Genomic DNA, 15,163 nt, shown 5'->3' with positions numbered 1-15,163 from the left:
GGGTTGCATGTACACTTAGGAGTGTTAGAATGCTCAAAACCCAACACTTGGATCAAGAGTTGGTGGATCATTTCTGAGCATTTAAAGGTAATAAATCGTTACCTTCCCTCTTTTGTTAATAGATCAACCTTGGCTATGTGATTTGGGGATTTTATGCCATGCTTAAGAACTATTTCGAGTTAGAAGCATAGATCTGAAGTTGCTACTTCAGATCTGAGTGTATCTTGGCCCGGAAAGTCATAAAGCATCTATTCTTGGGTTGATAGTGAAGCCTCTTTGTCTTAAACCCTAGTTTGAATTGTTTTAAGCCTAGATCTCTTGATCTACACGTAAAGTTTGCCACTTTACGTGGGGGATAGGCCTTAGAAGTATGGATCTATGATTTGGAAGCCCTGTTTGGCTTGAAAAGCCACTGCATGGATTAAGGACTGACTAGACTCGGCGAGTCCTTCGAGTGGACTTGGCGAGTAGCTTAAAGATGAGGAGGAACTCGACGAGTGGGATGAACAACTCGTCGAGTTGGATGAAGTTAGGCATGAACTCGGCGAGTTGGAAGAACAACTCGATGAGTTGGTTGAAGATTACCTTGGGCTCGGCGAGTCTATTCTTGGACTAGGCGAGTCAGGTCGCGAAACCCCAAACCCTTCGAGTTGAAACCCGAATCAGTGAGTCGGGTGGAGACTCAGCGAGTTGGACAGGTCAGGACTCGGGAATAGTTGACTCGGCGAGTCATGGGCTGACTCGGAGAGTCGAGTCGCGAATAGAAAGACCCTGAGCATATGAACTCGGCGAGTTATTAGGTGGACTCAGCGACTAGGGTTGACCTGAAAGGTTGACTTTGACCAGGAGTTTGACCTTGACTAGAGTTGACCTAGTTGACCTTTGGAGGACAGTTGGACTAAGTGTTATATTGACATTGGTAGCTCGAGGAGCTAGTGGAGCAGCAGTTCGGAGTCAGAGGTCAGGTAGCAGTCAAAAGGATTAGCAGCATCAGTCCAGCAGTCTCAGGTGAGTTTCCTTCCAGTAGGAACGGGTCTAAGGCCACAATGCCGACCCGTTTAGCTAGTAGCAGTTTCCGGATTTTGATCTGATGCAGTATTTAGTATGTTTGATGCCTTCGTGGCTTAGACAGGAATTATGTGTTATGTGTTCCGGGCCACGGTCCGATGTAGTATGCAGTATATGTGTGTTCATGCTAGTTGATATGTTTATGCTATGTTATGTTCAGTTAGCATGGACTTCGGTCCGATGCAGGGGGCAAGGCCCCAGTTAGCTCGGACTTCGGTCTGATGTAAGGGACGGGGGTCCTAGTCAGTTTCGGACTTCGGTCCGATGTAGGGGACGGGGGTCCCAGTCAGTTTCGGACTTCCGTCCGATGTAGGGGACGGGGGTCCCAGTCAGTTTCGGACATCGGTCCGATGTAGGGGACGTGGGTCCCAGTCAGTTTTCGGACTTCTGTCCGATGCAGGGGGCAAGGCCCCAGTCAGTTAGTCCGGACCTTGGTCCGATGCAGTGGGCAAGGCCCAGTATGTGCTTTATATGTTATTGCATGGTATGTGTTAGATTGGGGGAGCTCACTAAGCTTCGTGCTTACGGTTTTCAGTTTTGGTTTCAGGTACTCGATTTTCAAAAGAGGAGCTCGGGAAGATTGCAGTGCACACACCATAGTCAGTTAGCCTGGGAATGTTTGACTCTGATAATAATATTATGTTTTAAAGAAATTATGTTATACCTTATGATACAGTTTTTATAAATATGATTTTAGTAATGTTTTTAAAGAAATTTTTAGTATGTGATTTTTGGGTCGTTACATTCGGGTTGTTACATTATCCCCCCGTTAGAGGGAATTTTGTCCCGAAATTCAAGAATTTAGATACAAAATTATGGACAAAGGGTGTGGATGTGTCTGCTGTATCGGGTCTTTGCGCTCCCATGCGAATTCAGGTTCTCGCTTGGAACCTTCACTAACGGGACGTGGCTCGGTTTCATACGCTTGATTACTTGGTCTATGATCTTAGTTTCCTCATCCAGAGAGTTTGGGTATATTAAGGTTCTTGGTCACACTAGAATGGATTTATGTGGTTTTATCAGGCAGGTATTCATTAAGGATAGGGGTGCAAGGTACAGGATGAACGCTGCTAATTACTGAAGGTATTTCGGAGGTGAAGACTAAGGAATCAATCCGAATGGGGATCTCAAAGGGTCTAATGTACCACAGACTAAGTTTTCCATGCCTTATCAAGTTTACTATGGGTGTCTTTGGTGCCGAACAATTCTCTATTGCTTCGATCTTAGGAGGATCTACGCGTACGTCTTCATCGTCTACTACATGACCGGAAAGAAAATGGTTTGACCGAAGGGTATCAATGCGAACTCTCAGTGATCATATCTAATCCTGAATGTTGTCTTTAAAACATGAACTCGTAGCTGGTGGTGTCTCGACCTGAGGCATATCTTCGAGGAGTAGTTGGCTCCCTGAAGTTATCAAAGAAATCGTCTATTCAGAAAAGAGAATATCGGTTTTGACAGTCAACTCATTAAGCCGATTGGATAACTCCTGCATTTCTGCTGGAGCAAAGCGATACGGAGGTTTGGCTACGGGGATAGATCCAGGGATTAAGTGGATACGAAACTCAACTTGGTGTTCGGAAGGAATTCTCGGGATCTATTCGGAAAGATATCAGGAACATTATAGTCCTCGGGGACGTTCTTGGGGTCTTTAACTCCTTGTTTCTCGCTGATCACATGGACTAGGAATACTTGACACTTCTTTCGCAGGAACTTTCGAGTTTTGACGCATTGAACGAAGCGAAGATTTGGGCTAAACTCGCCACCATGAATTATGAGGGTCTAATCAGAAGGAAGATTGAGACGAATAGCTTTCTACAATGTGGTGTATCAACACAGTCGGGGCTCATTCGATACATAATAAGGATAACATCAAAGCTCTTACTGAAACTGACATCGGGTTAATGAGAAATGAATGATTACTCAAGGTAAGGACACAACGTAGAGATAATTCGTTTATACACTCATTCTCATTGACAACTATCTTGACGGTAAATGTTTTTGGTTGTCAAACGAGGACTATGTTTAACAAGATAATTGAATGAATGACTAATTGAACTTTCTTGACACTAGATTCGAAGAGGATGCAAGCATAAGGATAGTCGGAAAGAAATATACCCGCGACGTTAGTGGGATCAGCGGCTGCCTCCTCCTGCTTCAAAGCTAAGACCATTCCGGCGTTGTTGACATTGTTGGGGGTTGTTGCTTTTGGGCAGTTTCGCTTGAAATGCTCAATTTCTCCACAACTATAGCAGACCTGTTCAATACTTGATTCAGAAGTTTGTTCGAGGTGTTGGACTAGTGTTCTGCAGCTTCTAGCAAGATGACCTTTCTTGCCACAACGTTTGCAAATCATCTTGCGACACGGGCCAGGAATATAATGATGATAACTACACCTGCTGCACCAAGAGAGATTACCAGCATACCCAGTGACAGGTGCTTGAGCCTTAAATGAAATAACAGGAGTAGTGGTAGCTTGAACTATAGGAAGAGCGACAGGATTGGTAGCAACTTGGACTGCCACATTTTTGAGCTTCTTGGAGGGTCCTTGGGAACTCTGACCCTTTCGCTTCTTCCAGATAACCTTATTACTCTCATCAAACTCATTCTAATGCTCCTTAACATTTTCACGGTTTTGGGGGTAGGGGTTATATCCTGGACCAATGGACTTGTTAGGGTTCAAGATCGTCATTGCAGCCGTCACTACAGCAGAAACAGCCAGCTGGAATATCACAGGGTCGAAGCGAGATGAGGGTGGGGATGAAGGGTCGTTGTTCTTCGAGCTGGGTTCTTTCCTTGAAGACATCTCGATCTAAAAGTTTAGGAAAAGAGGATAATAAGTCCTCTAAATTGAATCAAGAGATATGAAATAAAGGATATCTCTTTATGACAGACATATAATTCTATTAAGCGAATAAGCAGGAATGAATTATCAAAGCAAACATTTATCACTAACGGAATGATCGAGGGGCAATGCTTGAATGAGGAATGTCTACTACAAGGTTGGATCCAGAAATACTCCCATAGTATTTCACGATTCACCTCAACGACGATTCGTTGTTTGTGGTATTTGGGTAAGTTTTAGGTATGCCACATTCCACAGTCACTCCCAAGCACATGTTGGCCGTGTCTCGAATGAATATAGTTGATCAGGCTATATTGATCCTAGACACGACTACATAACTGCCTAGGTTTAACTGCAGCATACAACACCCATTTACTTATGTTCTGTTCTACTTATAGATACGATTCTCGACGGCTAGGATACTTGTATACTTTTTGAAAATACTTATATTTGAGATATACTTTTAGTTCAGAGCACTTAGGCCCCTTAATGTTTATAGTCTTATACCATGTAAAGTTTGGTATACTTAGTTCACTATAAACAAGGGCTCTGATACCAATCTGTCACACCTCCGCCCCGAGACGTTTCCGCCTTCGGTTTCGGGGTGTAACACAAACCTAGGTATGTATTTTAATTATTTTGTTCAGAGTAGTTTAGTCCCATTGTATTTATAGTTGCATATCTTGTATGATTAGATATGCTAGTTCACTATAAACAATGTTCTGATACCAATCTGTCACACCCCGAACCAGACGGCGGGGACGTTCGGGGGTTGGGTGACTTCATCTTGTAATATCATCATAGTGAGTATAATAGAAACAAGGCAAGCATCATCATCACACGTGCAATAATACAACAATACCGAGTTTACATCATTGTATTTGTTTACAAGAGTTACATCCCAAAAATATCAAAGTTTATAATAGCAACAAAATGCAACAAATTTCCATATGACCTTGATGTCCACCTGCTTAATGATTTCCTGAGAATACAAGTTACTTTGAAAATGGTCAACATATATAATGTTGGTGAGTTCATAAGTATGTTTGTATGAAAAGTTTGTATCACTTTGTAAACACCAGAAAATCCGATATTTTCTGTTAAAGAAGTAAATGGTTTGAACACTTTGTATCAAATCTTGTGTTAAAGCATGTATGTTCACTGTTTTGAAAATGTATAAAGGAAGTATTCCAGAAAATCCCATGTTTTCTGTTGTAAGTAGAAGGTGATGTATAATGTAAGTTTTTTCCCAGAAAATCCGATATTTTCTGCTTATAAAAGTGTTGTAGTATTAGAAACCCAAAGACCGTAAGTTGGTGTTTGTATAGAATTGTAATTGTAGAATTATTTATGTATTTCGTAAATTTTATAGTGGAGTTAATTTCTTTGTGAGTCGTTATAACCATACTTGATAATGACTGATCCGCCCGTCATGACGTTTTTCAGACGCCGACTTGTTTAAGGTAAGGTTTGTCACCCTAGACTGGCCAAGTCTAACTGTAGCGAACGGCTCAGGTGTCAACCCCGTATAGATCTATATACAAACTCTCGCTCTCCCTCCAGGAGACTCTGGTTATAACTACAGAGCTCAAGGTTATACACTGGGTAGGTACGAATGAATGAACATGTCTCACAAGAACCTTAACTATATTTACGCGAATATTGTATCAAACTATTTAATGTAGTAATTAATGTTTTCGAGCATGTTTTAAGGTTACAAGGCCCAACGAGTATATAAATGGACCACAAATGCCCAATAAACATGTAGTGTATATTCCAGGCCCAACAAACATATATATGGGCTACAAAGGCCCAACAAACATGTAATGTATATTTCAGGCCCAATAAGCATGTAAATGGACCACTAAGGCCCAATAAACATGTAATGTATATTCCAGGCCCAACAAACATGTAAATGGACCACTAAGGCCCAATAAACATGTAATATATATTCTAGGCCCAATTAAAAGTGTAAATGATGTATTTGATCCGTTTGTTGTTACGTTGGTTGTTTAAGCTTAGTTGTTAACCAAAATGACATAAAAGGCCCACTTTTTGTAAAAAGACATTTTTGGTCTTTAAAACGAAAATTTACAATTAATGCACATTTTTGGTAAAAATGACACTTTAGGTCCCTTAAGACCAAGAGTTTACATTTAAGCGCTTATTTCAGACAAAGTAGCATTTCTAGCCCTTTTTTGTTAGAAATACACTTTTGGCCCCAATTTTATGAAAATTGACATTTTCAGCCCAATTGTGTATAAATTTATCTTTTCGGTCCAAGTTTAACAAAATTTACATTTTCAGCCCTTTTAACCGAAAATTTACATTTTTGGCTCAAATTTGTTTAAAATGACAACTTAAATCATAAAAGCCAAAAATTTACAAGTTTTAGCCCATGAAACAGTGAAGGCCCATTTTGTGAAAATTTACACTTCTGGCCCCTTTTAAAACCATGAATATCATAAACACCCATTTTTGTTTAAAAATGACTCTTTTAGTCCTCTTAAAACCGTGAGTTTACAAAAGATACTCACTTTTTGTTTACTTTATCAAATTTTGGCTCTTTACACGATTTTACTTAGTTTCAAACATCCTTAGCATGTTTTAATCTTTTCATCTTCATAATAAGTTGCATGGAGTGTTTTTGTTTACTAATATCACCATATTTTAGTAGATCTAGCGAAATCTATGGAGTTCCAACACATAAGCACAACATTCAACAGGGTAAAACACACATAATCATGCTTAGACACATAGATCTACACAAAGCAACTTGTATCCTCCCCCAAAACATAGTAAAAACCGAAAATAGGGGGTATGAACCCACTTTGGGGTTTGGGATCGGTTTTAATGAAGAGATATGGGGAGATTTCGGCTCTAGAAAGCTCCCTTATGAGGTTTCTAAGGGTAATAGATCATGAAATGGAGTGTTAAGAGAAGTAAGCTTATCATGAACATGAATTTAAACAACTTGATGAGAAGTAGCGTACCAAGAATGGATGGAACTGATGAAGTGCTCTTGAACTCACACACTAGCACACACGAATTTTTGAAAAGGGAAGTGAAGGATGGTATTGTGTTCTTGAGTGGAATATGAGAGAGTTCTTAATGTGCTTGAAGTGAGAAAATGAGTGGTGAAAGGAGATGCTCTCGGCCTAGAATAAGAAGGAAAAAGATAGAAGATGGTGTGGTCTTTGCATGTAGGTCATTAGCTTAGTGCATGGAAGTATAGTAGTCAATTAACCTAGATATTTGTTAAATAATGTTGAGGTGTCAAAGCTTTGTTCAAATGAGTTTTTTTTTTTAAACCGAGAATGGAGGGTAGAAAGAAAAACATGGCTTTTGGGCTTGATATTGCATTGGCCCAATAGAGGTTTTTCGATCCATGTGGGCCCACTCATGAGTTTACGGCCCAAAATGAGAAAGAAATAGGTTTACAGTCTAATAAGGTTCAAGAAAGTTGGTTACTGCCCAATAAGGCCCATGAAACCAAAGTGAGACATTTTAGGTCCAATAAGGCCCATAAAAAGTATTATGGCCCAAAAATGTTATAGTTTAATGAATGTGGGTCCAGTTAGGGTCCATATAAGGATTCTTAGCCCAAAATAATCAAGTTGTGAGTTTATTAGCCCATTAGGCCCAATAAATGATTCCTAGCCCAATAGGGGTTTGAACCGGGAAAATTTGGGTTACAACCCACAGTTGAGTGTATGAAATGTATTGAATTAGATTCTTGGGCTTCACGAGTGAGTTTCAATTCGAATAGTTGTTTTTGAATTGAATAACATGCATAACATCAAAATTTGAATTGCAAGGTACATCGAGAATTGATCATACCTAGATAGAATTTCTTAGCAAAAATTGCTAGTTGTGACATAGATCTATAACACCCGTGCTCCAGATTGATTAAGCTTACTTTTATCAGGGACCAAAGATTTTGGAGGAAACTCTGTGCCATGACGTGGTTCAAGGATGCCCACGACGTGACAATGATTAGAAGGATCGCATGTCTTATTGGACCACCACGACATGGCCAAGGGTTGCCACGGCGTGGCAGCTGTTCTGGCCCAAGCTCATGGTTCTTTTAGGTTTTTTTTTTGTTTTTGTATTTAAACCCCTCTAAGCCATTTCTAGGATTCATTACCAACCTATGGCACCCTTATACTTAAGAGAAACCCTAACCCTCACTCCCTTGGTGGTTGTGGCCTTTTTGGAGCATTGTTGGCTTGGAGAAGAAGAGAAGAATGAGAAGAAGGTGCTCCATTGGTGGAACTTGCAAGGAAACAACATCTTTAGCATATCACATAGCTTATGGACCTTTGTAAGTGCCAAAGGCTCAACTTTATGGCCTAAAGTGGTTATATCTAGGATATTGTCCCATGTTCTTCATGTTTGAGCAAGTTTGAAAGGAAGGAAAACATAAAGTTGGCAACTTTATGACTCTCATGAATCCCATGAGCCACATATGTTGTATATCTAGAATTTGGTTGGAGTTCTTATCATTGCATGAGTTTTTCAACATTTTTTTAACTTATTATGACCTAAAATGGATTCTATGCACGTTTTGGATATGCATGTCTATAAAGCTTTCACCTTTATTATAAATTTGGTATTACAAACCCTTCTGGAGTGGTCAGGCTAAGGACTTTTTTGGATTAAGGGCTTAATGGTTAAGATGTTGTGGTATTTGGCTTTATTTAGACCTAAGGTTGGAGATCTTAATCTCCTTGGGTGTCTTAATGGATAAAGGTGGAAACTTTATCCATTTAGACCATAGAATGGACCGGATCTGAGCTTTAGGGCTCTTAGAATTAAAGAAAACGACTTAATCCATTAAGTTCTTGGAAACCCAACACCCATAACATGGTTATAGGTCTCCACGGCATGACGAATGGGAAATGTTTGATTGTTCGATTGTACTAAGTCCACGATGTGGCCATGGATGGCCACAACATGGCGGTTGACTAAATTCAACGATTAACCATTGACTTTGACTGTTGGCTTTCGACGCGGGTTGACGTTTGGTCAAATTTCTGTTTTTAGAAAGTAGACATAGGGTTTGCCTTGTGTGTGGATTATTAGGAGGTGTTTAACACCCGTCTTTTGGTAGTTAGAGTTATTAGATATAGTTGGTGCAACATTGAGCTGGGTTTTAGCTGGCTTTGTGATTTAGGTGAGTCTTCTTACTGTACTTGTGGGTCAAAGGCACCGATGCCGGATCACTGGATTATGTTACGTAGAATGCTAGTTGTCGTTGTGATACTTGCATGGAAGATCCCCGGGATAGCCCATGGAAATTGCATGAAAGACCATGGGGGTATCCCATGACACTTAGATGTTAGACCGTTGGGGTAGCCCATGGCATTCCAAGGAAATACCATGGGGGTATCCCATGACACTTGGATGTTAGAACATAGGGTTAGCCCATGATATTCCAAGGAAAGACCATGGAGGTAGCCCATGGCACTTGCTTGTAAGACCCTAGGGGTATCCCATGACCTTCCAAAGAAAAGACCATCAGGGTAGCCTATAACAATTATATGTATGGTATTTCTTATTTTGGGGAACTCACTAAGCTTTGTGCTTACGGTTTTATGTTTATGGTTTCAGGTACTTTCGGTACGAAAGGAAAGGGTCTGGCGTGACTGCACAACATCCCCTAGAGTTTTCCGCAATGGCTATATATGATATTTACTCTGATGTTTAAATGATTTAATCACTTGATTGGTTTTAGAACAATTTCTTAGTATGGTTTATTGTCTTTAAAAAGAAATTTCACTCTGAATTTTTAAGACCTTACAAGTTGGTATCAGAGCCTTGGTTTGAGGGATTCGGACACACTCTCAGGTATGACTAAACTCAAACTGAGGATATGGTAAAAAAAATTGAAAGAAAATGAGCTTTTTATAAGATTTTTATAAAGAAAATGTGTGCAATGCATGCAAACAGGCAAGCTCAAGTAAGTGATTCCCCGAATACCCATACGTGATTGTTATGTTATATGTTATGAGAATTGCATGTAATTTTAGTGCTAAGGATCTGCTCAGAATTGCATGATAGGATGCTAGGGGATACGCCTTTATATACCTATTGGTTAAGTTTTTAGAATTGCATGCTAGTATAGATATCAGATATCGGATAAAATGGCTTGATTAGGTGACACACTAGTTTAGATTTCTCGATGCTCGAATGTTGCTCGCTTTGCTAAAACAAAGCCCAAGGGTGTCTTCTTCTTCAAAATACCAGCAAACACACAAAAACTCAAAGCTTAGCAATGGATGCTAGGGTTTTCTCTTAGATGATGAAGGAGAGTGATTGAGGTTGAGGATGGGCAACCCTAGCCATCACATTCCCTTAAACAAGGGCTCAAACCCCGGATTAGGGTTTGCCATTAAATAACGGCCACGCCGTGAAGCTAGCTTAGTACCCACAAAACTTTGGCCTTGGCAACACCTTGGGACTCCATCACCACGCCGTGGCTGCCAGAAATCCAACACTAAAATATTAATTTACTTAAAGGAAACATACTCGAAACTTGGCGTTAAGTTTAGTTTCGGTTATTACTTTAGAAGTTATTAAAAAAACTGGTTAAATCGACTTGAATGAATTGATAACTAATTGAACCGAAGAATAAAACCCCTGTAAACAATGATAACCTAGTCTAATAGTAAAAAAATAACATGCCTCCCCCCCCCCCCCCCCCCCGATTCATATTTGTAACTTGTTACCTAGTCTACATACAATTAAAACCTAGTCTTTTGTTTATTTTCATATGATAAAATAAACCAGAGCGAAAATTTAAAAAGTTTTTGGTCTTTTATGTTTTATGTGTTAGACGAACCATTTAATTATAAACTATAAAATAATATAAAAACGATGAAAACTATAAATATACATATATGCAAATTACAACAAAAAAAATATTGTTTTTTGTTACTATGATACGACTCAGGGCCGACTTTACTATATAAAAAATTAAGCAAGGGCTTAGGGCCCCCAACTGTAAAGGGGCCCTAGTTTTTTAAATCGTTGGATGTTACGCAGCCTCTTACGTACAATAAACAAGAGCAACAATATGCACAACTTGACCAAAATCAACAAAAGCAATCGGCGACGATTCAATTTCCACAAAACGTGATTGATTTCTAAAAAATGCGATTGATTTCCACAAAACACAACCTCTATTCTAATGTTCTTCTTCCTTCAATCCTTTCTCTATTCTTCCTTCTCCATTCTCCGATTCTTGATTTCGATCTAATGAACAACATGCGTCACTTTGAGTACAAGAATCTCAAGAATGATTTGAACTTTACAGGCATCATCGACATATTAAAGCTTCCATTGATTCTCGTATGGATGAAAATCCTGAGGATGATCTCAATCAGATTCCTCTGTATGAATCCTACCATTGTAAGTTTCGTACATGATTATATTAGTTTGAGAGTCAGGCAACTTCTTCATCTTCATTTTACTCCTGGTATCCAAAGATTCTTAAGGTGCCTGTTTCATTATTTACAAATTACAGGAAAAATACTTGGATGTGTGATGCAAACACCATGGTTGATTGAATTAGTAGCTTTATATGAATCTAAAAGGTTCAGACAGTTTGACTTCCGATGAGCTTTTTGGTCAACCCTCTTATGATCTCAATATTTGGAATGATGAATCTTTTCTAACTTTGACACTTTTAGGTTCTAAAAAACCGGAATACAATCTCACTTGTCCTATTTGCTTGGTATATATGTTTGAAAATAAACATATTAATTACAGAAAATTTCAATTATATCTATTATAAAATGGACAATTGTTGATTCAGGACATTATTTTTCAACCATATTCTTTGAGTTGTGGAAACATTTTTTTTGCAAGTCTTGTGCTTGTTTGGCTACTGGCGTATTGATCATTGAAGAGTTGAAGTCTGCAAATCAAGATTCCAAGTGTCCAGTTTGCAGGTTAGATAAAGTTGGATCTTATAAATAGCAAAATCTTTTTTTTTTCTATATACTTATTGCGTATATATAATCATATTATGTAACAAAATATAGAATAATGGTATGGTTTATTTATCTTTGTTATTATAGAGTTGAGTGTATTTTAAACCAGTTTGCATGTTGGAACTAGGTTTGCTCTTACAACGAAGGTATTTCCAATAATCCATAATCTGATTCCAGTTTACAGATTGTTCATTTGTAGTATAGTAAAGGCCAAAGGACCTTAAATTTTTGGTTCGTTTAGAGCCCTCAAATTGGTTGAGCCATTCAAATACGACTGTTAGCCAATGAGTGGTGTGGTGGTGCTTGGTTGAAATATTTCGTTCGGAAAAAAAATTCTTAAATTTTTATGCAAATATTGATTCTCAAAAGAACTTTTGATTTTGTTCACATGTGGTCTCTTTTTTCACATATATCTTCTAACTTGTTAAAATTGTTCAAATATTATCTTTTTATAACCTACAATAGTCGATTACAATGATAAAATATAAAGAACCTCAACAAATTTAATTATATATGATGTATAAAAAATGAGTAAACTTAGAACAAAATCAAAAATTCGTTCACTTTTCCATGTAACAACTATTTAAACAGTAACAAAAATTATAATAACTTAACATTGGAAATAAAAAGTTTCATAGTTTTAACAGATAAGAAAATAAATAAATAAACAATTGGATAACCAACCGGAAACTAACACTAGCAATAGAAGTGTGAAAGAAAATAGAGCAGTAGAAGAGCAGCAAAGCAACACAGATTTGCTTCCATTTCAACTGAAAATTCGTCTACAAAACCGACGAGATAGGGGTTGAGCGGATCGGATCCAAGTAGAATCGGGTTGGAAAGAGAGCGTATGATGGATCAGGAATCGGGTTGGGAAGAACTGAGGAAAGAAGCTCGTAAGATCGAAGGCGATCTTGATGTTAAGCTCTCTTCTTATGCTAAGCTCGGCGCTCGTGTCACTCAAGGAGGTTCGTTACTTTCCCCTCTCTTTCTCTGACAGTCCGTATATAGGATTATCACTTCAAATTTCAGATCTTACTAGTCACGATTCACATTTTCAAATTCAAAACCCTAGAACTGGTATTGGACGAATTTAGGATCATTTCGGATGTTGATTTTATGTTTGGTTATGTACTTGCGTATCACATTTCTGAATCCTATGTAGAAGAAGTATCAATTTCATGAAATTACTACGCGATGTACTTTAACGATGGATCAATTAAGTTAAAAGTTAGTAGAATGGTTCAGTTTTGCTATTGCAGTAATCGGTCGCTTCCGTACTCCTAATATTTACGATCCTTAATCTATTCTGTGTTTGATTAGATCACATTTTTATATAAACCTACCTTATACTCCATCTGCACTGAGGTTAGAGTCAACTTCTAAAGGATTTTGTGTCATAAGAACAGACTCAAGCAATACAAGATGACCTAATGCACTAAGTGTACAACACATATTTACCTTCATCTTTATATCTTCACAGAATGGAGGGTGAAACATGTTATGATGTTTAGCAACCTAAACATTAGATTTATAACAAGCCACAAGTTACTTGGATTCAAACTTGCTGATGATTATGCTTTGGGAAACAGGTTTTGCAGATGCTGAAACACCAACAATGGGCTCCAACCGCTCATGGAAGTCAATGGAGATGGAAATCCAGTCATTACTTGAGAAGTTGTTGGATGTGAATGATTCCATGAGTAGATGTGCTGCATCTGCAGCACCTACTACTTCAGTTACACAGAAGCTTGCAAGACACAGGGATATACTTCATGAATTTAGCCAGGTTCTTACTTGAATTTGCTTAATATTTTGCCCTTATGATAACCATCATCATATTCACCACATAAAGATATATCTGCTGTGTACTTCAAGGAATTTCATGCCATTGCTTCCATTTCCATCATAATATCACAATCATGGCATATAGTCAAAGTCAATGTTGACTAAGATTCTTATAAATTCACATTTGGTCCCTATATATATGCCACATTTACTACACACAACTTAAGGCTAATTACTGGAATGGTCCCTGCCCTATGTTAATTGCTATTTCCCTTTTTGTTTTTTATTTTTTATTTTGAGTTTTTGCATTCTTGAACATTCTGTAGGAATTCAGACGAATCAAAGGAAACATAAGTGCAATGACAGAGCATGCTGAGCTTCTAAGTTCTGTAAGAGACGATATCAGTGAATACAAGGTCAGAAAATGAAACATTCAATTCAGATAAATATTTTTGACAAAATATTATTCTTGAAAAGTATGACCTTAGGACATTTATATGCAGGCATCTGGGAGCATGTCACCAAGAATGCAGATACTAAGGGAAAGAGCTGCTATCCATGGAAGCATATCACATGTAAGCTTTAATTGCTAATATACATATAATACCTATATATAAATTGGTAAATATTAAATTTTGGAAGAAAAAACTATTAACTTTTAGGGTTTGGTGTAGATGGATGATGTGATAACTCAGGCTCAAACAACAAGGGCAGCTTTGGGGTCTCAAAGGGCCATGTTTGGTGATGTTCAAGGGAAAGTTAAACAACTAAGTGACAAGTTCCCCATAGTCCGGGGACTAATCGGTATCTTTCTTTTACTTTTCTGTTTTTCATTAAAGTGATATTTAAAATCGTTCGAATAAAGTTTGTTTAAATCATTTACAGGGTCTATTAGAAGGAAGAAATCAAGGGATACTCTCATTCTATCTGCTGTCATTGCGGCTTGTACGTTGTTTCTCATTATATATTGGCTGTCAAAGTGAAAAAGGCTAATGTCTTTATCATGAAAATGTTAAAAACAATGTTATATTCCATAGAAATTTTGTCCAGTTTGTTATTAAAATTCACAACTCGGAGACGTTGTTTGTGCATTTTTTGGACGTTTACTTTCTTATTGTTGAGATAATGAGATAGTTATATGATGTATATCCCTGCTTTTGGAGGGTGTTATAGTTTATTCAAAAGACGCATAACTGTCATTTGATTTTTTGAATTAGACATAACATAAAATTTGTCCTGAACCATAACATTATGTTAATCGTTTTACAAAAAAATGAACCTATAAATCATTAAAAAAGCAATATCATTATATTCTTAAAAGTTTCAGGATCTACTGTATAAAATATATGGTTCATTCAAATCAAGTCCTCCATGATTAAGGGGTTGTTTGGTAGAACATGAATGATTCAATGTTGTTTGGTAATGATCAAGAGGCATGAATGATGAATGACTCGTTGAATGAATA

At 37.9% G+C, this 15,163-nt stretch overlaps 1 protein-coding gene across 1 annotated transcript; it reads left to right on the top strand.

The window, feature by feature from the left end:
• The first annotated feature begins 12,594 nt into the window (after positions 1 to 12,594).
• Positions 12,595 to 14,882, top strand: LOC111906993 (Golgi SNAP receptor complex member 1-2). The gene is made up of 6 exons (XM_023902773.3): positions 12,595 to 12,878; positions 13,503 to 13,699; positions 14,025 to 14,114; positions 14,202 to 14,273; positions 14,373 to 14,502; positions 14,584 to 14,882. The coding sequence occupies exons 1-6, from the start codon at positions 12,761 to 12,763 to the stop codon at positions 14,679 to 14,681; spliced, it is 705 nt and encodes a 234-aa protein (XP_023758541.1). The 5' UTR covers positions 12,595 to 12,760; the 3' UTR covers positions 14,682 to 14,882.
• The last annotated feature ends 281 nt before the right edge of the window (positions 14,883 to 15,163 follow it).

The sequence above is a fragment of the Lactuca sativa genome, chromosome 4 (assembly GCF_002870075.4).
Source record: "Lactuca sativa cultivar Salinas chromosome 4, Lsat_Salinas_v11, whole genome shotgun sequence".
NCBI classification, from domain to species: domain Eukaryota; kingdom Viridiplantae; phylum Streptophyta; class Magnoliopsida; order Asterales; family Asteraceae; genus Lactuca; species Lactuca sativa.
Note: the sequence above shows the minus strand (reverse complement) of the source record. Positions and strands in the feature narration are given on the sequence as shown.

Excerpts from the sequence above, each read along its gene's own strand:
- LOC111906993 (XM_023902773.3), top strand. The coding sequence starts at position 12,761 with ATGATGGATCAGGAATCGGGTTGGGAAGAACTGAGGAAAGAAGCTCGT. Across the intron at positions 12,879-13,502 it reads CGCTCGTGTCACTCAAGGAG|GTTTTGCAGATGCTGAAACA; the intron begins GTTCGTTACTTT and ends TTTGGGAAACAG. Across the intron at positions 14,503-14,583 it reads CATAGTCCGGGGACTAATCG|GGTCTATTAGAAGGAAGAAA; the intron begins GTATCTTTCTTT and ends AATCATTTACAG.